The 24,969-nt window shown below is 47.4% G+C and overlaps 1 protein-coding gene across 1 annotated transcript in view; it reads right to left on the reverse strand.

Moving 5' to 3' along the window:
- Tgfbr2 (transforming growth factor beta receptor 2) overlaps positions 1-24,969 on the reverse strand; it is an 89,104-nt gene that overhangs the window by 16,019 nt on the left and 48,116 nt on the right. Inside the window, exons 4-5 of the mRNA XM_032911061.1 lie at positions 6,017-6,816; positions 1,925-2,066 (exon numbers count right to left, since the gene is read on the reverse strand). Coding sequence (XP_032766952.1) covers positions 1,925-2,066; positions 6,017-6,816 — 942 coding nt within the window. The remainder of the gene's footprint in view (positions 1-1,924; positions 2,067-6,016; positions 6,817-24,969) is intronic.

A 24,969-nucleotide genomic window follows, 5' to 3' on the forward strand; every position in this document is an offset into this window, starting at 1 on the left:
AATCCTAACCCAAGTCCTTTTCCAGAAACGCCCATTCCTGGTGACTTGAGAATAAGTAAGGTCTAAGAGTCAACACACAACACTGCACTATTGTCATTTCCTAGCTTTGGCTGTGTTACAATGTTTCTTCTCTTTCAGATGTAGTGTAAATTTTAAACTGGGTTAAAGGTAGACTGCTAGGCTCGAGTCTCTCACTTTTTCTTGTTTATGGGTTTGTGTGCTTAGGACAGGATGTTCCTCTATAGCCCAGGCTGGCCTGTAAGTTACTACATAGCCCAGGTTGGCCTGAAATTTGAGCCAATCATCTTTGCTTGGCACTCTGAGTGCTGGAATTACACACGGCACTCTCTGTATACATTTAATTTTGTGCATATATATGTGTGTGCATGTTTATGAGGGGGTTCCTGTGTATGCATGAGTGCCTGTGGTTGGCACTGAGCCAACATTCTTCTGTTATTCCCCCACTTTATGTCCTGAGGCAGGGTCTCTCCCTTAACCCAGAGCAAGCTGCACTACGATTATAGGTACCCCTCTACAAGGCCCAGCTGTTACATGGGTGCTGAGGGGCTGAACTCATGTCCTCAAACTTGTGTGGTAAGACTTTATTGATTAAGCCATCTCCTTAATTCTCTATGAGCTTCTTCTTGCTGTTTTCTAAGTCTAGAAGTATAAAACAGAAGTCAGAAAGAACCAAGTCAAGCGTTACTTCATGTAGATCAGGTGTGGGTGTACGCTGTCCAGGTGAGACCCTGCAGGAAGCCCGGAGAGTGGAAGAATGGGTAGTGGAAACAATGTAGCGAGCTATCGATCTGGCTTCCTGGCCATCTGGGAACAATACCCCAGAGACAAAGTGCAGGAGAATGCTCTCATCTATATTCTCAAACTCAAGGCAGCCGAGGTGCTGGCTAAAACATTTTATGTCAGCTTGACACAATAAGCTGGAGTCATTATGGAAAAGGGAACCTCAATTGAGAAAATTCCCCCCAGCACACTGACTCCTGGGGCATCTTTTTGATGGATGATTGATGTGGGAGGGTTCAGCTCACTTGGGGCAGTGCCACCCCTGGTCTGCTGGTCCTCAGAGTTCTAAGAAATCAGAGTAAACAAGCAATGAAAACCAAGCCAGTAAGCAGTGTTCCTCCACTGTCTTCTCAGCAGCTCCCCACGTTGCATTTTGGCCAGTATCTCAGCACAGGTACGAGAACCCTAAGGTGGTCTCAAACCTTGGAAAGGACCTGATGTACAGAATGCAGAGAAAAGAGCAAGGGGACCTGGGAGAGCTGTGCCATTCTGCTTGGGGAGAACGATCAAAGAAAGAGGAGAGGAGAGAGCTGAATGTGGGAAAGACCAGCAAGCTGGACAGGGTTCACAGTGGAAAGGCAGAAGTGAAATCTTAGAGGCTAGCCACCTTCTTCAGTAAGCTCCTCAGAGTTTTAAACCCCAAACAGACACATCAACCCATCCCACTTAGCTTTGTGAAAAAGAATTCATCTCTATAAGAATAAATATTTAGGCTCCCCCCCCCCGCCCCAGTTCTTTAAATCCAAACGAGAAGAAACAACAAAACGCCAATGCTCATCTCACTATTACCCTTTCGGTAAATAGAAGTAATTCTCATCCCTGCTTCCAGTGAGCACCTCTCAAAAGATACTAACATATCCGTGGGGAGAAAAGCAATTCTATATAGATGTGTGAAAGCAGATGTATGGCTTTTCACTTAGACACCCTGGTTCTTCAGAATAATCCCCAATAATCCTAGAGTAGCTATGGGCTGCACTATCTCAACCGTCTCCCCACGTGGAGTGCAGTGGTCTGTGCTGGGCCCTGGAATGGTGCCTGAGACAGACAGCATGACGTCATCCGGGAGGGGGGGCAGCAGAATCGCATCATCCCACCACTGGCTGTGCCATGACCAAGTACGCACCTCCCACAGCATTGCAGCGAGACGTCATTTCCCAGAGTACCAGAGCCATGGAGTAGACATCCGTCTGCTTGAAGGACTCCATGTTCTCCAAATTCATCCTGGATTCTAGAACTTCCGGGGCCATGTATCTCGCTGTTCCCACCTAAGGTCAAAAGAGAACACAGAAAGACGCTCATCCTTTGATTCTGAAGGGACTGAAAGCTTGGGCTTCTCACACGCCGATGACTGTCCGTTTCTAGAGGCTTCTCGATTCGTTCTTGGATAACACTAATGCGTTTCGGTCATAATCACCCTCACTGTCTTCTCGTTTCCCGTTCACTTCGTCTGAACCCCTTCTTGCTAACAAGTTCTCTATCTATTTCCGTCCCTTTAAAGATGGTCCGCTGCTTCGATGAGGGTTCCTTAAGTATCAGCGGGGGCTTTACGCCCAGTTTTTGTGGATGCTAGGAATCAAACTGAGGGCTCTGTGCACACTAGACAAGGACTCTACTGACCGAGCTACACCCCCAGTCCCAAGCAGATGCACTTTAAAAAAAGATAACATAGTGCTGTTTTAAATGATGAGAATTACACAGGTAGACACAACACGGTACTATTATTTCCTCTCCCTGAAAACTCTTCAAAGACTCTAAACTAAGCACGTTCAAACTAGTACCCCCCGCCCGGAGCCACTAATCTGCCTATATGTTATTATATGCATCCTACCATTCAATATTGCTACAGACAGCCTGAAGGGCCACACCTGTGATACTTTAGAAAAAGTACTTAAAAAAAAGATTCATTTAGTTATATTTTATGTGATGGGTATTGTGTCTAATGCCTGTAGAGACCAGAAGAGGGCACCAGATCTCCTGTAGCTAGAGTTACAGGGATTTGAGCTGCCACGTGGGTGCTGGGAACTGAGCCCGGGTCCTTGGGAGAGACAAAGAATCAGACAGATTCCCTAAAGGCAGACAGAGAGATAGAGTGGGTGTGTATTTAAGGTGGCGAACTTCCAAGAGGGCTGGCTTCTTTTGCACCCTCTTGGCCTAATCTAAACCTTGGCATCTTAAGACAAAGACCTTCAGGCTTTTTCTCCTACCAGCAGGCCTCCAGATGGAGTGGCTCACCGAGTTCAAGGCTGGGTTGGGACACGTTACGCAAGAGTTGTGCTAACGAGCCGTCCTATCTTTCCTTAGTTTCCTCCCCTAAATTAGGGGAAGAAAGCCCTTCAGAGCAGAGAAAGCCACCAGCCCTCAGGAAGAGACTGGACTGGTGCTTTTCATGTCCCTCTCAGCTCTGTAGAGAGTCTTTTTGGCTGTGTGTCTGCTGTATCTCTTCACCACCAATCAAGATCTTGCTTCACTGCCTAATTCTGCCTGCTCCCGTTTGCTCTATTCAAGGTTCCTCTATGGCCACTTTTCACCCTCGAGATTTTTTTCTCCCCTTTAATTCTTTCACTGGCAGAGAAAAGGAACCTGATCCAATCTCTTCAACTTGGTGTATCTGCACGAGCAACAAGTGCTCTAGGCCTCTCAGACATCTCTCTACACTCTTACATGTTTATTTTCGCCTTTGCAAATCAGATTCTTCTCTTCCCTCTTGGAACTCTTAAGACTCATGATGAAACTAGTTGCCACCCAGTTGGGTCACCTAAGGACCGTTCCATTTTAATTTACCTCATGGCCCGTATGACATAATTTCATAAATCTCTGCTAAATTAAAGTCATGTGAAAAGACCGAGTCACACAATAATTTCCAGGAGTGGGATGTGTAGTTCCATTCTGATTATTTAGGCCTGAGGTCAATTCTATGATTGACATAAAACAAACAGGGAAAAGGAAAAAGCTATTTCCAAGGGAAATTTTCAAATGAAAGCGCATGATACTGCAGCATATATGAGTTCATCCAATGCCAATCATTGTCTTGTCATACAGAGGTCAACTCATTCGATGCCACTGCTCCAAAGAACAGTTCTTACTGGCGTGTCTTTGAAGACGTTTTTCTTTTTAACAGAGCGCTCTGTGAGCCACTGCCCTGACATATTAATTTTTTCCGTGTCTCGGCGAGATGACCTCCGCACTGCATTTGCAGCTGGGGACAGAGCGCTGACAAGGCAGAAAGCTCACGAGTTTGGTTCAGTTCAAGGAGGGTTTTAGAGTGTGCCCCATTAGCCAGCTAGAGGAGACAGCCCTGCTTTTGGACCCTCACTGGCATCTTAAACCAAAGACCTTGTGGGCTTTTTCTTCCACCAGTAGGTGACTCAACGGATTGGCTCACCAAGTTCAAGGCCAGGTCAGGACAGGTTACATAACACTTGCGCCAACCTCACAATGGACCCAGTGTGAGAGGCATCAGCTGTCACCTGGGAAGGAAATCTCCCTTCTTTCTGGTCACCCTCCAAATGCGCCTTAGTCAAAGGGCTTCCATTTGGATCTGGGACAACGCTTCAAAAATAGAATCACTGGGCTGAGACAATGGCTCTGTCAGCAAAGAGTTGGCCACACGAGTAAGAGGACAGCACTCCAGTTCCCAGAATTTAAGGTGGCTGTGCTGCCCCATTCCCTTGCAATCCCACTACTGTGTGGAAGGGGCAGAGGTGGCAGGATCCCTGGGGTTAGCTGTCCATCCAGCCTAGCCAAATGGGTGAGCTCGTTTCAGTTAGCAGCCTTGTCTCATTACAGAGGGTGAGTAGCCACTGAGGAATGAATCTCCAGCCTTCACACAAATACACATGTATGTACACACACATGCACACACACACACATACACACACACACACACACAGAGAGAGAGAGAGAGAGAGAGAGAGAGAGAGAGAGAGAGAGAGAGAGATGGAACTACTATTCTCTCCCTCAACCAGTACTCATTGGTAACTTCCACTGCGCTGAGACGTTATGCTGGGTGTCTTGGGTGTGGAGGATTTGGACTTTAAGGTCTCCTTCTAGAATCTAGGAACCAACATAACCAATGAGAGTAGGCAGTGTCTAGTACAGCTATATGAGAGGAAAATGTAGAGCTAAGATGTTAATAGTTCCTGAAGAAAGGAAACCCTTTGCGAATGGAAGAGGAGTGAGGATGGGCAGCCCGCTCAGGCTGGAAGGGATTTGAAGAAGCAAAATGTCACCTATTAACAATGGTACCTACTCAAGAGAGTGCAGGAGACGTCCGTCCGGGACTGACATCTTAATGTGTTAGATCCCTTAGATAAATCTTATAACGTAGCGCTCCATGAGACAAGAGGCCTGGGATGTGGTCCAAGAGGGGAGGTGAAAACAGCCAAGTTACTTGTCAGCCAGGGTTCCCCCAAAAAGTTGGCCGGATAAGGGAGGTGTGGCTTACATTCACAATTGAGTTTTGTTCACCCGTAAAGAAGAAGGGGAAGACGGTATCTACGGGGAAAACGAATGGACCTGGATCATCCCGTGAAGTGAAACAAGCCAGGCTCGGAAGGTGTATTGTTTTCTATCCTGTGGGGAATTTAAAGGAAGGAAAGTAAAGTAAAGGGAGGGGAGAGGCTTATCAGGGATGTGGAGGGGGAAAGGAGGCAGGGGAAGGAAGGGATAATAGGACGCTATTTATCCAAGGCATTGTTTGAAGTTCCTTATGTGCATAGACCGGATGTCACTAAGAAACCCACCACTCTGTGTAATTTATATGTACTACACTAGTGAGTTTGTCACATGAGGGGCAGGCAGACGGCTTGCTGCAGAGGCACGAGGACCTGAGCCCAGAGCCCCGAAACCCATGTAAAAGCCAGGTCCATTGGCATGCCTCCGTAATACCCGTGCTTCTCGGTTGTGGTGGGGTTTGGGGGATCAGGACTCTAGAGTTCACTGGCTCACCAGCCTGACAAATCAGCAAGTTCTGGCTTCAGTAAGGAACTCTGTCTCGAAAAATAAGGCGGAAAACAACGAAGAAAGACAGCTGATGTGGACCTCTGGGCTCCACACATGCATGCTTGGGTAAGTGCACCCACACACACCCATGAAACACAGACAGACAGACAGACAGACACATGCACACTCACACCTTTAAGTGAAAAATTATAGAAAGAAAATAAAAGAAGGGGGCAGAGATGAGTCCGGAGACACAGCACCAGCTTACGCTCACCTGCCCGCTGTTGGCTAGGTCATCCACAGACAGAGTAGGGTCCAGGCGCAAGGACAGCCCGAAGTCGCACAGGCAACAGGTCAAATCGTTCTTCACTAGGATGTTAGAGCTCTTGAGGTCCCTGTGAACAATGGGCATCTTGGGCCTCCCACAAGGAGTGTGGTCACTGTGCAGATGGGCGATGCCCCGGGCCAGGGAGCTGCCCAGCTTCCGCAGGTCCTCCCAGCTGATGACGTGCCTAGTGAGGTACTCCTGCAGGTTGCCCTTAGCATGGAACGCCGTGATCAGCCAGTACTGCTTGCCCATCTCCGTCTTCCGCTCCTCGGCCGTCAGGAACTGCAGGATGTTCTCGTGTTTCAGGTTGATGTCGGAGAAGATGTCCTTTTCCGTTTTCCACGAGGAGTATTCCTCGTAGGGGAAGATCTTGACAGCCACGGTCTCAAACTGCTCTGACGTGTTCTGCTTCAGCTTGGCCTTGTAGACCTCGGCGAAGCGGCCCTTCCCCACCAGCGTGTCCAGCTCGATGGGCAGCAGTTCCGTGTTGTGGTTGATGTTGTTGGCGCACGTAGAGCTGATGTCAGAGCGGTCGTCCTCCAGGATGATGGCGCAGTTGTCGCTGAAATCCATGAGCTTCCGGGGCTTGCTGCTCTCCCAGGAGGGGCTCAACTTCTGCTGCCGGTGGACACGGTAACAGTAAAAGATGGCAATGACAGCTATGGCGATCCCCAGCGGAGGCAGGAGGCTGACGCCCGTCACTTGGATAATGACCAGCAACAGGTCAGGACTGCTGGTGGTGTATTCTGATGTGGAGAGAACGAAAAGGAGAGAGTGCATTAGCGGCTGGAGGTGTGCACCACCAGGAAGCCCCTGAACTGGGTCCGCAGCGGAACCTAGATAGGGATTCCGGCCGATAATTCCGCACACTAGCACACCATCCCCGCCCTTCCCAGTGTGAAACCGAGTCAGAGATGACCAAGGATACCATACAGACCGAAGTTTGATGCATAAGGCATTGTGAGATACTAGTTTTAAGTCTTCCTCATGAGTAATCACAACATACAGGGAGGACAGAAATGGGGAGAGGGCTCAGCTAGTAAAGCATCCAAGGATGAGGACCTGTGCTTAACCTCCAAATGTAAATTTGCACACACTTGCGATCCTGGCTTGGGGGAAATAGAGGCAGGTGGGCTTCGAAGGCTCATTTGTCAGTCAGTCTAGCCGAATCAGCGAGTCTCAGGTGAAGCGAGAGGCCCTGTCCCAGAAGGGGTCCATACCATTCCGAAGAAATCCACTAGTATATACATGCACACACTTGCACACGTATGTACCTGCAGACACAAACACATATGTATGTGTGTACATGCACACTCATGCACACACATGCACACACACACACACACACACACACTCACACACAGTTGACATAAGGTAACAAGGCTTCCAAGAGGCTTTTCCTTCTATACCTCTCCTTATCACCCAGGCACGGAGCTGACAGTTTAGGGCAGCCTGGATGTGGGGCAGAAGCAGAAGGAGCAGGACCAGGAGCACGTGGGAATGTGGGAAAGAGCCAAGACAACCTCTGTCTGAGATCATCCACTCAAATACCTCCTACTCTCTGAACTTCAGCTTAAATAACACTGTCTAAGAAATGTGTTTCTGGGTCAGTACAGTCAGGGCTGAATGAGTACAACACAACGTACAGGACAATAACTAAGGTTGAGGCATTGGGGATAGAGGTAGAAAGACACGCGGAACGCTTGCTTGCCTGATTGCTCCTGTAGAAACGTGGACTAAATGCTCCCTGCTTCCCTGCCCTTCCCCCTTCTCCCCCTATCCTTACCTCTATAGGCTCATGTGTTTGAAAACTTGATTCCCAGCCGCTGGTGTTGTTTTGGAAGGTTTTGGACTTTCACCAAACGGAACCTCACTCACTAGAGACAGGGTCTTACAGGGCAGGCCTTAAGGTATATAACCTGTTTCCATGACCTCTCTGCTTCCTACGGGTGCAATATGACCAGGTCCTACCAGGCAGCATTCACCACTGTGACGGACTGTGCCCCTAAAAACTGCAAGCCAGAATAATCTCTTCCTTCCTTCATCTGATTCTGAGCAAGTCGTTCGGTCACAGCAACACAAAGGTAACCGATCCATAATAGTGCCGGGTAAAACTGCAGATCACTGGTTCTCAACCTGTGGTTCGTGACCTTTGAGGGTCAAAGACTTGCCTGCCTAAGACCACAGGGAAACACCGATATCTACATTATGATTCATAACAGTTGCAAAATCACAGTTATGAAGTAGCAATGAAAATACTACCATGGTTGGTGGTCACCACAACTTGAGGATCAAGGGTCACAGCATCGGGGAGGCTGAGAGCTCTAGAGATTGCCACGGCCCTGTCGTTCCTATAGATCCTAACCTCCAATTCACTCTGCTCATTCTGACTCCTACCCAGACTTCCTTGAAACACCAGCCCTGGGCCTAAGAAGCAGAGGGAGTGGTCTCCAGAAATCTGTCACCTTATGTCCACTCGATGTCTCTCTCTTTGCATTGGCAATGAAGGATGCAACACACTAGAGACCTAATGACACCTTATAATTCAGCTTTGGTTCACCTGTCAGAGCTGTGATCATTTGCTATTAGTTCTTCTCTTGGGGAAAAGGGACATGGTTAGTAATCTCTAACGGTCATTGAAGACATCCATACGAATGCCAGAATTCTGGTTGTGTGTTGTCCATCTGCCCATGAGGTACTCATTAACAATCGGGCCAGAGTCTCCAACACTGTATTTGCGACATTCCTGATTGTCTACTCTAGGCACTAGGCATGACACTGTCCTCAAACTACCCAGTGGGGCCATCGGGGCGTGCACATAAATGCTGAGTGATATGCCATTCCAGAAGGGAGCCAAGTATATGCTACGATGTGTGGGCTGAGGGTGGGGGGCGTGAGGACATGTACAGAAACATGGAGGGTACAGGAGCTGAGACTATCTTTGAGTAGTTCTCTGACAGATGAGAACCACCCATGAGGCCCAGAAGGAACACACGAGAGGGAGAAAGAACACGCAGCCTATTTGAGGATCCTTTCTAGAATGTCTTTGTAAAGGAACAGAGGGGGAAGCAGTTGGTAGAGGGTATTGAGATGACATAGGTAACAGACAGAGGGCCTGTAATTCTTCCATTGACAGTAGTCAGCCACTTCAGTTACTGGGTCAGAGGAGAGTGAAAAGAATTTAGGCCAGACAGCTAAGAAGGCGGCTAAGGTATCTTAGAGGGGATTCGGTACCTAACGGGCATTTGATCCAGCCACCTGAAGAGAGACACTGCATGAAGTGAAAGGGAGGGAGAACACACAGACATGGAAGGCTCTGACTCGCTGCCCTCTGAGCAAAGTGTCTGTTGAATCCACTGGCCAAACTCCAAGGCTGCAATTCTGTCTGATGTCACTGAAAACTAAAGTAATCTGAACCTTAGAGTTCCAGGAACCACACGAGGAAAGCAATCTTCTGAAGAGATACATTGATGCACTTGAAGGACAGGAAAGAAGAGAGCTGGCAAGGTTGCTCAGTGATTAAGAGCATTCGCCATGCTGGGAAAGCCCCTGAGTTTGGTCCCAGCATCCACATACGACTGAACCTAACTCTAGTTTTCCAGGGGATCTGGCACCCTCTTCTGGCCTTCACAGGCACCACACACACGCCGTGCACACATCTGCACGCAAGCAAAAACACTCACACATACACAATAAAGGCAAAATAAATCTTTAGCAAAGTGCAAAGGACAGACAACTTAGTAGTGGGGCCTTCAAGACACAAATTTTTATTTTTAAGGTTTATTTTATTTTCAATTATGTGCAAGTGTGAGTGTGTGTGTGTGTGTGTCTGTGTATGTGTGCACGTGTGTTTAGGTGACCCCTCAGAGGCCAAAGAGGGTATCAGATTACTTGGAGCTGGAACTATGAGGTAGTTCTGAGCCACCCGATATGGGTGTTGGAACTGAACTCAGGTCGGCTACAACAACAGTACATGCTTACCTACTGACCCCTAAAACACACATTAGCCTTGGATAATAAAGTGGACTCTCTCCATCTTAGAGCATGCCAAGGCCAGCTAGGCCAGGGTGTGGAGTCGCAGAGGCAGTGGTGGCCATGACAGTGACACACAAAAATTAAAAAAGAGATGAATTACTATTCAGTAGCCACAGAAATGACAGCCCACATCCCTACTACCTGCAGACACATTTGCATGGGGAGGGCTTGCTTGTCCTTGCTCTCCTCGGCCAGATCCACACAAAACACCATGTCACAAACTGGTTTGGCTAATTGACCCAACATTCCTCTCAGGACAATGGGCTCTCCATAGGGCAATGGTCAGGTCACCTAGTACCACGGGGATATACTGGTCACTGGCATAGGCTGCACCACTTCCATGATTTCCTATGTTTGTGCTGTCAGACGAATAGAGCCTTATGTTCTAATGCAGACTGATTTAACCTAGTTTTGTCTGGTCTTATGATCAAGCTAAACTGTCCCCTCACACTGCTCCAAGTCCACAACTCTCAACTTGTCAAACAGAAGGGTAGGGGGAGGGGGAGAGAAGCTCTCTGTGGATTTTCTTAATAGGGACCCTTCTGCCATAAAGATCAGTTCTGCTCCATAAAGCCAAAAGTATTTACTATCTGCTACTATTTTATAGGGAAAAAAAATCAGCCACCCCCTTGTCCTATAAATGTTATTTTTAATACCCTGTTATACACTAGAAGAATCTGGGGAGACTTCACGTTGGTCCAATGTGACTCTTTCCACATATAAGAAAATATGATTCAGAATTTTTAAACTGTTACCTGTGTGACTTCTTAGTTGTGCCTCCGATTCATTAAATCATCTGCACAAAGTATCCATTTGTTACTGATTTGTTTGTGACTCCTAGCTACACACAGAGAAGCTCCTCCTTGCTCATTCCTATCTACCTCTTTCTTCTAGTCTGAGGCAAGCCCCTAAGCTGAAATTAACACATGGTGGTAACTGAGGAAGGTTCTAGAAGGCCCCTAGTTTGTAACCTTCTCTCTTTCTCTCTCTCTCTCTCTCCCCCTCCCTCCCTCCCTCCTGTGTGTGTGTGTTGACTGAGTAACACTTGTCAATCTAGAAACTTCAAAGAGGAGGTGGAGGGAGTCACAATAACAACTCAGGCCGGAAGGAAGTTTGGGGATGTGGCTGGATCTAAATAAGAGCCTCCCAGGCACGCCACAGAGTTGACCTCTGGGTTTCCACTAGACAAAGAGAACGGTAGATATGGGCACGTACTCACTCGGGTCTCCTTGGCTCAGAAACTTACATTAAGTGTTTCTTCCTGCTTATCCCCAAATAAGGGAGACTCCCATGCCTACTGAGCTCTCAAGACTTACACAATCCTTATATTTAATTGCCGGGAAGAGTCTGCAGGGTAGAAACTGCTTTATAATAAGACTCACGTCCCAGAGAGAAGTAACATTCAGGCTGTTTAATTTCCCAAGATTGACTCAGGCAATAAGCAAGCCTATTTGCAACAAGCTCTATTTGAACAGGGTTCTCAGCCTTATGCCATGGTGTCTCTAAACATTACCCAGTGACACACTAGTGAGACCCAGTGAAGAATGGCTTTGAGTAACCTCTCAATGTGTACAGCTCTTGTCTTTGTTGGAGGTGAGACCAGCATTTTGGTGGCCACCTCCTCGGTGATAACTACCAATTCTTTTTCTTTCTTATGAGTATGAGCATTGGCCCGCATGGATACATGTCTGGTAGCCATGGAAGCCCGAAGAGAGTGTTGGATCCCCTGGAACTGGGTTACAGAGAGTGTGAACCCTCATATACATGCTGGCCACTGCCCTGGTCCTCTGCAAGAGCAGCCAGTGCTCTTAACTGAGTCAAACTGTCGGTTCTTGGGTGGGACATCTAAAGAGCCACACCAGAGGTACAGAGACCATTTCTTATTCTCAGTTATGAACCATGATGGGGCACTGCCCCTGAGTAGGCATGTTTTTCTGCTAGGAGAAGAGGATCTGACGTGAGACAGTACTCCAGAGACTGCTCCAGGGCCTCAGACATATGGGGATTCGGGGCATACTTCTGAAATTATTTGAATCTTCCACGAAAGGTTTCTTTTAACATAACATAAAATTAGAGACAGCTCTGGGTAGAATTTCCTAAAGGTTCTTTTTTTTTTTTTTTTTTTTTTTTTTTGGGGCTGGGGGTCGAAACCCGGGGCTTTCGCCTCCCTGGGCAGCGCCCTTCCCCCGTGCTAAATCCCCAACCCCTGGTTCTTTTTTTAAAAAAAAGGCTCTATTTACAATAGCAAATACTCTTAGCCTGGGCTTCGTGAGCACAATTCAGTGGGTCCGTGAACTTAATGAGCAAAAGGCCTCAGCTTCTCTGACCTTTAACTAAAATGTATTGTTATTTTTTTAAAGAGTTCTTTATTATTTTATGTGTATGAGCGTGTACCTGCATGAATATATGTGCAGTGTGTGTGTGTGTGTGTGTGCAGTGTATGTGTACAGTGTGTATAGGTATGTGTGTGTGCAGTGTGTGTGTACAGTGTGTGTGTACAGTATGTGTGTACAGTGTGTGTGCAGTGTGTGTGTACAGTGTGTGTGTGTGCAGTGTGTGTATGTGTGTACAGTGTGTGTATGTATGTACAGTGTGTGTGCAGTGTGTGTGTATGTGTACAGTGTGTGTATGTATGTACAGTGTGTGCAGTGTGTGTGTGCAGTGTGTGTATGTGTGTATGTGTGTAGAGTGTGTGTATGTATGTACAGTGTGTGTGCAGTGTGTTGTACAGTGTGTGTGTTACAGTATGTGTGTGTTTGTGTGTGTGAGTGTGTGTATACAGTGTGTGTGTGTGTGCAGTGTTGTGTACAGTGTGTGTGTGTTTGTGTGTGTTTGTGTGTGTGTACAGTGTGTGTGTATATGTGTATGTGTGTTTGTGTGTGTGAGTGTGTATACAGTGTGTGTGTACAGTGTGTGTGTGAGTGTGTATGTGAGTGTGTGTGTGAGTGTGTATACAGTGTGTGTGTGTACAGTATGTGTGTGTGTGTGTGTGTGTGTGTGTGTGTTGTGTGTTTGTGTGTGAGTGTGTGTATACAGTGTGTGTGTGCAGTGTGTGTGAGTGTGTATACAGTGTGTGTGTGTACAGTATGTGTGTGTGAGTGTGTATACAGTGTGTGTGTGTGTGTGTGTGTGTGTCTACAGTGCCCTTGGGGGTGAGAAGAAAGCACTGGATGCTTTGCCATTAGTTACAGATGGTTGTGAGCTGCTTCGTGGGTGTGGGTGTGGGTGTTGCACTGAAGTATTGTGAATTATTTCTCAGTATTTGCTGTACCTACGATTATGTCACCAGTTGAGGCTGTAGGCATCTCCATAGCAAATCATATTTGAGAGAGAAACCTTGACAAATGCATGATTTACTCCTCACTTAGGCATCCCGCCTGTCCTTCCTCCTCAGGTCTGCTGCTGGATCGTGCCCAAGCATTATTAGAGAAATACATATTCATCTATAAAAATATGAGATCATTGCCTTTGAGCGCTATAATATCTCAGACGCATTTACGAGTCCCTCTGAGCAATTCTACGGGCTTCATCTGACTTCAATTAGTCCACAGCGCGCATGCACAAGAAACAAAGTGCCCTTGAAGGAAGAAGAGAAGGTATCCTAGCGCTGGCCTGTCTGACGGTGTTTCCTACAGCGGATTTAAGCTACAGCGGATTTAAGATCGACCCAGATCGGCCCATCTCCCTGGGATGCAGGGAGCAGATGCCACAGGTGGATCTGCCTGCATTGGTGTATGGCTTTCCACCAAAGCAACTGGGGCTTCTGTTGACGGCTTTGCTTAGTCTGGGAAGGAGCTCTGTGCTGTGGTGGGAGGCCCTCTGTGATTCTCAGGAAAGGCAAGCAGCATACATTGAGCTCTGGTGCTAAGCGATGCCTAATGGGTGAGCTCTGTTTTACCTACCTAGAGGCAGGTATTGTGTTTAGGCTGCTCGTGACATGCTTCCTTTGTAAAGGTCCCTACGTCACCCCACCACAGGTGTGGTATAAATAAATAAATCAAGTTTAAAGTTGTCATTGAGGTAGGGACTTGGGACAGGATGTTCTTCCTTCCCTCGGTGTATCTCAGTCTAGTGCCTTCCTCCCTGGACAATTGCAAACTCATCCTGTGGCTCCAGATGACCGTGGTGTCATGTGAACACTGTCACACTTGGAGAGTCGTGAGATCTCTCCAATGATCTCTCTAGACGCCCTGCTGTGTTCATAACTATAGGCACCCGATCTCCAAGGCGAGAAGAGAACCACCACCCAGGTCCCTTTCCACGGTACAGTTACATCAATGAATTTTCCCTCCAAAGGCCTTCATTGGAATGACTCAAAAGCTTTAAATATTAAAACAGGAATCCATGTCTCAAATTCAACTATGTTCATCAGGTTTCTAACAAGACATGAATAATACTCGATTTAGAATTTTAGTTTTAGTTTTTATTTTTCGCTTTAGCGTTTGAGACCCTGTCTCACGTAGCTCAGGTTATCGTCACACTTAACATGTAGCCAGGGACTACCTTGACAACCTCACCTTCAGAGTGGTAGCATTACACACATGCTACATGGATGTGGTGCTGGAGGTTGAACCTGGGGCCTCAGGACATGCTAAACGTACAGCCTACCAACTGAGCAGCACCCACAGGCCTCTACTTAGAGGGTTTTCGAGGCCTTGTTGGCCTCATTGTTTGGTTTTACTAAGTCATTTTACTTTAAACCATTAGAGAGTCTCAGTTTTAAGTTCTTTTCAGACACTAGTGTCAGAGGTGGGCATAACAGAGCACACAAGAAGTGGGGGAGTCACTTGTGTTCATCTCGTGTGTATGTGTGTGTGTGTGTATTTGAGCACATGTGTGTGAGCATGTGTGTGCATGCATGTGTGAGCATGTGTGTGAACGTGTGTGTGTGAGTGTATGTGTGTGTGTATTTGAGCACATGTGTGTGCATGCATGTGTGAACGTGTGTGTGTGTGTGACTGTATGTGTGTGTTTATGTGTGTATATGTCTATGCAGTGTGCACAAGGCTTGATTTAGAACGTAAGTTGTTTACGGAACTGTATAGCAGGGCATTCTCTCCTGAGTTTTTCTGTCAGACTGTACACTTTTATGGCATACTAATCTTTATCTTCTAAGGCAAAATTAAAGAAAATGAAAAAAATAAATTTGGTATTTATCTTTCAAAAGTATTTACTTGTTCAGACTCTGAAATTGGCAAATTATTTCTTATTTTCAGCTAGATCTGGCCTTTCCTGTGGGACACGCACAGCAGAAAGTCTTGGATGACCTTGTGGATTCCGTGCTAGGGAGATTGTGTTATGAAAGGGAACAGATCACCTACACATCTAATATCTCACCCCTAAAATGGGGCAACTGTGTGGAAAGAGGGCTCAGAATATCAAGTGGGATTTCCAACTGGACACTTCTCAGCGTAGGATAGGAACCAAAAAAAAGAAAACAAACCAAAGATGTTGCATCTCAAGGTGTGCTGGTCAGCTTTAACCGTCAGCTTGACCCAAACTACAATCACCAGGGAAGGGATGAGGGATTGTCTGCAGAGGGTTGGCTGGTCCGCAAGCATGTCTGTAGGGGATTGTCTGTCTTAATTAACTGTTGTAGGAAGACGCAGCCTACTGAGGGTGGCATCATTCCCTAGGCCGGTGATCCTGAACTGTATGAGAGTAGAGACATGGAGTTGAACATAAGTAAGCAGACAAGGAGCCCACATGCATTCATTCTTCTGCTCTTGACTGTGGACAGGATGTGTCTCAAGCTCCTGAGCTGACCTCCTCCCAATGAGAGACTGTAACCTGAAATTATAACCCAAATAAAACTTTTCTGCCACAATTCGGGGGGGGGAAGGTGTCTGGTATTTTTATTGTGGCAACAGAAATGAAATTAGAACACAAAAGTATCTGAGACAATAATACTTGGCCTCAGTAAATTATTACTCTGACTGTCCAGGTGTCAAGCTCAATGAATTATTGTTAGGCAACATCTAAAAACCGCCAGTCTAGGAATACAATACATTTGCCAGACACCTCGTGAGTCTCATCAAGATCCCTAACTTAGCTTCAGACTGCTGTCCCCACCCCCACTTACCCAGAGCTCATGCCTAGAGTTGAAACTTGTTTGAGGTTTGTTGTTGTTGCCTTAATGGTTTTTATCATCGAAGTGAGCATGCACAGTTCTCACAGTACTAACAGGACTGAGTGAATGTTTACTTGCATACATAAATGCAGAATTTATATTTTTGAGGAATTCTAAAACCTTCCAGCAATTTTAATTAAGAAAAAAAAAAAAAAAAAAACAGCCAGGACTTTACAAAACATCTGATTGCAATATAATTGTAAAAACAAGTTCTGAAAGTATCTTTATAAAAGCAATGCTCTGGTCTTGTCTTGGTCAGTTTTTGATGTTAATATAATCTAGTATCACCTGGTGTGGGGGAAGGGAGGGAAAGCCAACTGAAGAACTTCCCAGATCAGTTTGGCCTGTGGCCATATCTGTAAGCAATTGTCTTGATTGATGATTGATGACTGATGTGGGAGGGCCCACCCACTGTGGGCAGCACCATCCCCTAGGCAGGTGGGACTGGGCTGCATGAGAGAACTAGCTAAGCATGGTCCAGAGAGCTAGCAAGTAAGGAGCACTACTCTATAGTCTCTTCTCGGTTCCTGTTTGGGCTCCTGCCTTGACTTCCTTCAGTGATGGACTGTAACCTAGAAGTATAAGCCAAATAAATCATTTCCTCCACAACTCACTTCAGTTACACCATTTATCACATTAGAAATCAAACCAGAACAATCCTGCTCAATCTATGTATTTTTGTCTAAGTATCTCCATGTATATATCCATGTATATGTGTGAATGTATGTATGTGTGTATGAATGTGTGTGTATATATATATATATATATACACATACATACATATATCCATTCATAGACTGTATATGTGTGTGTGTGTGTGTGTGTGCATGTGTGTGTGTAAATGGTTAGGTAGCTAAATAGGAAGGTAGGTAGATAGAGGATAAATAGGTGGGTAGATAGATAGGTGTGTGTGTGTGTGTGTTTGTGTGTGAGTGTGTGTGTGTATGTGTGTGTGAACGTGTGTGTATGTGTGTGAATAGGTAGCAAAGTAGGAAGGAATGTAGGTAGGTAGGTAGATAGATGATAGGTAGGTAGGTAGGTAGGTAGATGATAGGTAGGTAGGTAGGTAGATAGGCAGACAGGGTAAAAGTGGGAGACAGAGAGAGAATGCACACTCAGCTATTTTATTCACATATTCAGCTACAATTCACATATCTGGCTGCCATTGCCTGAATCTTTAGGCACCTTGTTGTCATGGTGCAGAATCCCTTGGCACCTTCCCATTCAAAGTGAGGACACATGAGCATGAGCACACATCAGCTAAGTGCTCATGGAAAAGAAGAACCCCTGCCTCTGTTCTCAATTATCGCTATGCCTGAGCGTGCATTCGAACCTTCCCTAGGTGGCTCCTTCACACCTTAAATGTGCAGAAGCACCTTTCGCAAAGCTAGAGTAGGTTTCTTGCTGTTCTGCCGGAGACGGTGTATTCCTAAAACCCAGTCTCTTGGTGGCATCATTGGCCGAGTGCTGGCACGATTGTACTCGGACTGCCCAAGGAGAAAACAACCCCCAAGAAACATTCCGGTCAATTAAACCAACAGAGCAGTGTGGAATGAGATAGGATTCCCCATTCATCCTCTCAAATGAAAAGCAAGCAAATTCAAGCAAACAATTAAACATGATTTTAATTAAGCAACAGGAGTGGAAACTGGCTGGAGTCGCAGGACCGACTTTAACGGGCACTGTGGCAACAGTGCTGCTAAGCATGCTGGGTAGATTTTGAGGCTACTACATGTTCCCTGTAATAAGGGAAAAGGCCTTCCCCCTGTGCACTTTAATTCCTACTGCAGATATGTCAAGCTGAGCTGTCTCTCAGCTCCCCTCCCTACCCGACAGTCTCCTCTGCGTGAGTTTCTTCTCGACTCCCCTTTAAATAAAGTTTAGTCCAGTGCAAAAGCCTCCTCTGGCTTACTCCTGGGAGGTGGGGGCAAAACCTCAAGCGGAGGGCTACAATAGAGAGGCGGGCCATTTTAGCCATCCTTGGCACAAAGTCCAAATACTGGGACATTTCAAAGTCACTCTTTATGGGGGCTGGGAGACGCCTCAGCTGGTAAAGTGCTTGCTTTGCTAAGTAGGAATACCTGTGTTCAACCCTCAGAACCCACATTAAGAAGCTGGGAGTGGTGGCCTGCGTTTGCAACCCCAGTGGCAGGGAGACAGCAAGCAGTGGATCCCTGGGCCTCACTGACCAGCCAACCTAGCCTACTTGGCAAGTAGCAGGCCAGTGGGAGGCCTCATTTCAAAAAGAAATGATTGACAATGTATGAGGAATGCTGTCCTCTGGTCTCCATATATACCATGTGTCCACGCACGTGCACACACACGTGCCCGTGCACGCGCGCGCGCGCGCACACACACACACACACACACACACACACGTTTGATATTGGAGTTAGCAGTTAGGGAATTGGGGAAGGGGTTGATTCTCCACAGCACAGCTTAGACCTGAACTGTTAGCCTTTAAGCCAGAGACCCTCAGTCTGCCATGTTAGGTTAGAATCTGAGCAAGGCCAACTTGATAACTAGAGCAGTAGGTTGGAGCAGAAGCAACCGAAGACCTGCATGGAAAAGTAACCTGACAAGAAGCATGGTTAGGTATTTCCACCTGCAGCACACACGCCCGGGTTAGGAGTCGCACTCACCACAAAGTTAATGCCAACAGAGACAGAGTGTGGTCATTTCTTCACCTACTAGCCCAGGGTTTATGCCCAGAAACCCCTTTTTATTGTTAACACTCTCAATTGGCAGGCTCTACAACTTCCTACAGGACAAGGCTGTGTGCGTGCGTGTGTGTGTGTGTGTGTGTGTGTGTGTGTGTGTGTAGGGTTCCAGTTTGGATTAATAGGGGCTGGAGGAGCCACCTTGAATGTGGGCTGCATGCTGCTGTGGGCTGGGGTCCTGAGCACTGGGGATCTTTCCTTTCTGCTCGCCGACCCAGGATATGCTGTGACCCAGCTGCCTTGGTCTGGTCTGGTCTCTCCATGTTTTCCTGATTGCTTGCCTGTCTCCTGCCCATGGGGGTGGGGAGGTAGGGGTGGGTTATCATCTCCAGGGAGCTGGGCTGGCACTGGAAAAGAATGTGCCCTGTAACTAACATCAGTGTCTTCAGCAGGACCAGGTAATGCTCCTCACCTCACGCCCTAAACTGTGGCCCTGTTGCCTGGGTACCTTCTCCGTCCTTGTCACCACACCCTTCAATCACACTCTTAAGGTTTGTCCTAAAGCCACGGATGCCTGTCCTCTGCAGACACAGGGCCTCACTGAACTAACTTATAATTAGTTGAAAACAATCCTGTTCCTATCAGGATTGGCCAGTGTCGATGAGGCTTGCTTGCTTGCTTTCTCCTTAATCGTAGACTGAATTTTGGACCCCGCTGTGTGAATGGCCTCTACCCACTAAGGTCTCTCTATCTGGAATACACAGGGAATACAAAGAAAGACACAAGACTCTAGCAGAAAAACCATTCTTAAGTCCATTGGTTTCTGGTGTTGGCTGCATATTGGGATATCCTGGGGGCTTAGAAAATGCTCCTGATACCAGGTCCGAGACCAGTTAAGCCAGAATCTGCAGAGTTAATGTGGAATTTATGAAGCCTGGGAGCTGAACACTGCAGCCCAGTCAGTTATATAGGCCTGGCTGGGAAAACAGACAAAATGTAACAGCTAAGTTTCAGATCCATTGTGTCTGAAATGATACTATGTTAGGCTTGTCTGGAGTTGGAGTTACAGGCAGGAGTGAGGCACCTGACTTGGAGGCTAAGAACTGACCCTGGGTCCTTTGCGAGAGCAGCAAGTGCTCAGAACCACGGAGTAGTCGTTCCAGGCCCATATATCTTTCCTTAAACGAGAAGGACGAATGTAAACTGTTTTACTAAAAGTCACCATTTTTATAGAATGTAAACTGTTTTATTAAAAGTCAACATTTTTATAGTGTGTATACGTGTGTGGGCAGGACACACGTTTGTGTGGGAGCTGGTGCATGTCCACCAGACAAGAGTCCACCTGAGGTTTTCCTCAGGAGTTACCCACCCTGGTTTTGAATCAGTGTCTCTTGCTGGCCTGGAGCTCAGGAAGTAAGCTGAGCTGAGGGAGTGAGCCTAGGGGACTTTCCTGTCCTCCTCCCCACCTCCCCAGGGGTGCATTTGCAAGCAAAGGGCACCACACTCAGGTTTTTAATGTGGATACTCGGTCCCTGGTCCCTACCAACTATCCTGACTGAGCCATCTTCAGCGCTGTTATATTTAACAGACACAATAAATAACCAGAAGGGTTTACATAACAGTAGGCAGGAGCAGCTTCCTATCAGGAAGGACTTTCAAAGCCCGGTGGCTGGAGGGTGAGGAGTTCAGATTGCAAACCCTTTGGAAGTCAGCCTGGGCAGAGATAGAAACCAGTTCACAGACTTTGCCAGCTTCTTAGAGAATTTTTCTTAAAACCCATTATACAGCGGGACGCTCTTAAAGTAGCCCGTACAGTTTCCCAGCAGCCATTTGGCCATCACCCACAGGCGTGGAGTTTTGTGGGACACATGTGGAGAAGTTGGGTGGAGCATAAACTTACAGCCACTGCAGTAGCGAGCCCTGGGGTCCTATCCAGTGGGTGCATCCAGGGCAGGCTGAGCACACACCAGACGCCCCGTTCCCCAAGATGACTCATGGAGGACAGGGTTCTCTAAGTGCATGACCGCAGCCCCCACTACCACCATAGCTACCTTCAGAACACCGGCCTGGGTGTGGTGGGGAGCAGTTTACGAAAAGGATCGGTTTTACCTTGAGTTATTTCACATACAGCCTATGCTGGGCCTGACTGAGCTGCGGTGCAGTTTGTATATTTCTTTGTCCAGGCCGGTTGTGCTGGAGGATTTGGGGTAGGCTCTCTAGCCAAGGTTTGTTCACAGACAGAGGCTCTCTCAGCTCTGGGTCAGCATTCAAGTGATGGAGTTGTCTTCCGAGAGACACCTGCACTGATTTCAACCCACAATTTTCTACATATTGGAACAATTGTTCTCAACCAAATTTTCACACCTCTTCCTTCCTTCCTCCCTCCTTCTCTCCCTTCCTTCCCTTCCCCCTTGTTTCCCCTCAATGAAACACTCGTCTGAAAAGCGCCTGTTATGAGGACTGAGGGCCCAGTCTGAAGGCAACCTGTAGCCCCAGGCTTACCACAGCGCCCCCAGCTCTTCTCCTGGCTTGTGTGCAAGACCTAAGGGGACTGGGATGTAGCCCGGTTAGTAGAGTGCTTGCTAGCCCCGTATGCAGGGAGCTCTAGGTTGGTTCCCCCACACCCCAAACACCAGGCTTAGTGGAGCAACATGCAATCTCAGCACCTAAGAGCAGAGGCAGGGAAAGCAGGAAGGCCAAGGTCAGGACTGGGACAGTGGGACAGTTAGCTCAGTTGGCAGCGCACCAGCTAGGCATTGGTGAGGTCGTGGGCTGGATCCTGAGTGGGTCATAAACTGGGCCTGGTGGTGCAGGACTGCTATCTAGGCCCCGAGGAGGAGAGGCATGAGGGTAAGAAGTCCAAGGGCATCCTCCACTACATAAAAGACTCAAAACCAGCCGGGGCTGTATGAGAATCTGTCTGAAAACCGAGAACGAAAACAAAACAAAGACAAAAACAACACCCAAACCCCCTCATAGGCCAAACCCTCAATCTCTTCTAAGAAGCGGCTCGCCCAGTGCTGGGGCCGGACAGCCTCAACCTGAGTTTAGGGGTGCAGGGGGCAACACTTCCAAACTGCTCTCACTCAGAAGGCCCTGAAGCCAGCCAAGTGTGCAAGGCATCTGGTGCACACAGAACGGGCTTACTGGATGGCGTGAAGCCCCACCGTTAAAGCTGCAACGGGCCCAGAGGGAACCAGCTGGCTGAGATGCACTGCTAGCAAAGTTAAACACAGACAGGAAACCACATGTCTGATACTGTTCGGGGGGAGAAAAAAAAAAAAAGAAAAAGGAAAAAAAATCATTTGTCTTCCTGCCAGCGTGAGGCTTGAAAACCGAAAGGCTGTTTTAGTTTAAAAAGAGATTCTGCAACAATCGGAGAGGAAGAAACCAAGCACTGTGGTTAGGAGTCCTTGCTCTCCTTCCACCTCCCAGTACCTCAGGTGAACCTACGAGACGTCTCTAGGCTAACTGCTCAAGTCTGCAGGCAGCAGCCGCGTGCACGGCTACGTGACACAAAGAGCGGCTGCCCTACAGAATCGTAATGGTTGTGCTTGGGGTCAGAAGTGGTTTGGAAAGTCCTGGTTTCTTTCTTTAAAAATAATTATTTTGTGTATGCATATGCTCTCTCTCTCTCTCTCTCTCTCTCTCTCTCTCTCTCTGTGTGTGTGTTTGTGCGTGTGTGTGCACCCGTGTGCACACATGCACTCCACTAACAATTAAACTGGAAAAGAGCTTGAAATTTGAGAGAGCGAGCGAGTCCACAGGAGAATCTGGAGTGAGGAAAGGGAGGAGGAAAATGATGTATTATAATTTCAGAACATAAATTATTATTTAAAAAAGAGGAACAACTCTCCCTAGGCAGAGAACATGTGGAACTTCTTACTTCCACCAGCAGAAGCACCCAACCTCCAGCCAGGGGCTGGATACAACCACATGTAGCCATTGTAAGCCACCCAACGCTAAATCATACGCCTCCTTAGACCATGTTTGCTTTGAGATAAGGTCTCATGTAGCCGAGGCTGGCCTTGAACTCGGAGTCTGATCTTCCTGCCTCCCCCTCCCGGGAGTTAGGATTACAAGTGAGGGCCAGCATTCTTGAGATTATGTCACGCTGGGGCTCAAACTCACGGCCTCAAACATGGTAGACAAACACTTTCCCAATTGAGTTATGTCCCCAGCCATGATCATGAGATTTTCCTTTCTGCAATTTCCTTCTCTGTATCCACAGCCAAGTTCTCAGTCCAGAGCTCCATACATGACCGTGCCATACTCGAGGTCAGAACACGTGACAGGCACAGAAGTTAATGCGGCACAGCGTCCTCGACAGCCTTCTCTCCCACGATACCAAAACACGGCTAGGATGACCTGTGACACACTGCTTTTCACCTTAACGCAGTTCAGATGGGGAAACATCAGGGCAGAGGAGAACTTACCAGTCTTCGTGTGTGTGTGTGTGTGTGTGTGTGTGTGTGTGTGTGCACTTGTATGGGGGATGGGGCATGTGTGTGAGCACACGCAAGCACACACACACACACACACACACACACACACACACGAGTGAGCATTGGAGGAATCCATCCTCCGTCACTCTTCCACTGTAGGCTCTCAATTTACCCCAGAGCTTGCCAATATGGCTGGCCTCAAACTGATTGGCTGATTTGTTAAGAGACATCGAGGGTAAAGGATTCTTTTTCCAGGCATGGCGGCTGGTAGATGCTTTTAACTCCAGCACTCTCGAAGCAGAGGCAAGTGGATCTCTTGTGATTTTTCAAGCCAGCTTGGTTTATAGAGTGAGTTCCAAACTAGCCAGAGCTACGTAAGGATGTCCTATGTCCAAACGAAGAGTCCTATGGAATAGTCCCAGTAGGTCCTATGGAATAGCTGCAAGCAAGCTTAACTGCTGAGTCACGGTCAGTGACACCCCCTCCACACACACGCCCTACACAAGGGCTTTCATGGTACAGTGTCCCAAGGCCCTGTGATGAAGCAGATGCTGGAGGCACTGGATGGTGCTGGAGAGCCCCATTCCGATGTGATCCTGGACTGGGCTGCCCCATTCAGAAGCATACTGTTTACCAGGGAGGCACAAGTAAGACAGGAGTGCTCGATGGCGTTCTCTAGAAAAGCCACGCCCCTGTTGCGGATAAGAGCCACTGACCAGTGGATCAGAGCTGGCTGATGGTTGGGTTAGAGCACTACAGGTGCAGATTGGAGATTATCTTAGGATATCTTCATTCCCCTTTCTCACTAACCCTAGGATCTGACCCGACATCCTTTGAGGACCAGGTAGAACCTTTGGAATGAGTGAAGTGACTTACAGACCTCTCGCTTCCAGCATCTCAGAAACTAACATGGCATCAGCCAGGGCCTGAAACCATCAGGACAGATTTCTCTGCCCTGCCATAGCCAGCCCACCTGTTGCTCACCCTACACCCCACAATGTACTTACTAATAAATACCTCAATATTTAGCTGTCTTTTGTTCTAGAACTGTAAAAGGCTGGTGTAACCATTTCCACTGGAACATATATTCCAGGCCAACCTGAATCTGTACTGCCAAGCCATACCCGTTCCTCCTTGTCTCAGAATAAACTCTCTTATTCCTTCTGGAACAAAAAAATGTTGTGTTGATTAGTTTGAGTTTTCTGTCTGGTTTTTGTCAGCCTAACCCATGCTGAAGGCATGTGAGAAGAAAGAACTTCAACTGAAGAGCTGCTCCCATTAGATTGGCCTCTGGGCACGTCTTGATTAATTATTGATGCGGAGGGCCCAGCCCACCATGGTCAATGCCACCTCTGGTGGTCCTAGGTATATAAAAGAGCAGGCTGAGCATACTGGGAGAACAAGACAATCAGAAGCAACTCCTCATAGCTTCCGCTTCAGTTCCTGCCTTGAGTGTCCTGCCTTGAATCCCTGCCCTGGCTTCCCTCAGTGATGAATTAGTGATGGGAAACATAAGCCAAATAAACCCTTTTCTCCTCAAGTTGCTTTTGGTCAGTCTTTGTCCCTGCAAGACAAACCTAACTGGGATAGCAGTGTTTTTACAAAGACGACCTCTGTGACAGCTGCCGG

The sequence above is a fragment of the Rattus rattus genome, chromosome 8 (assembly GCF_011064425.1).
Source record: "Rattus rattus isolate New Zealand chromosome 8, Rrattus_CSIRO_v1, whole genome shotgun sequence".
In the NCBI taxonomy this organism is placed as follows: Eukaryota; Metazoa; Chordata; class Mammalia; order Rodentia; family Muridae; genus Rattus; species Rattus rattus.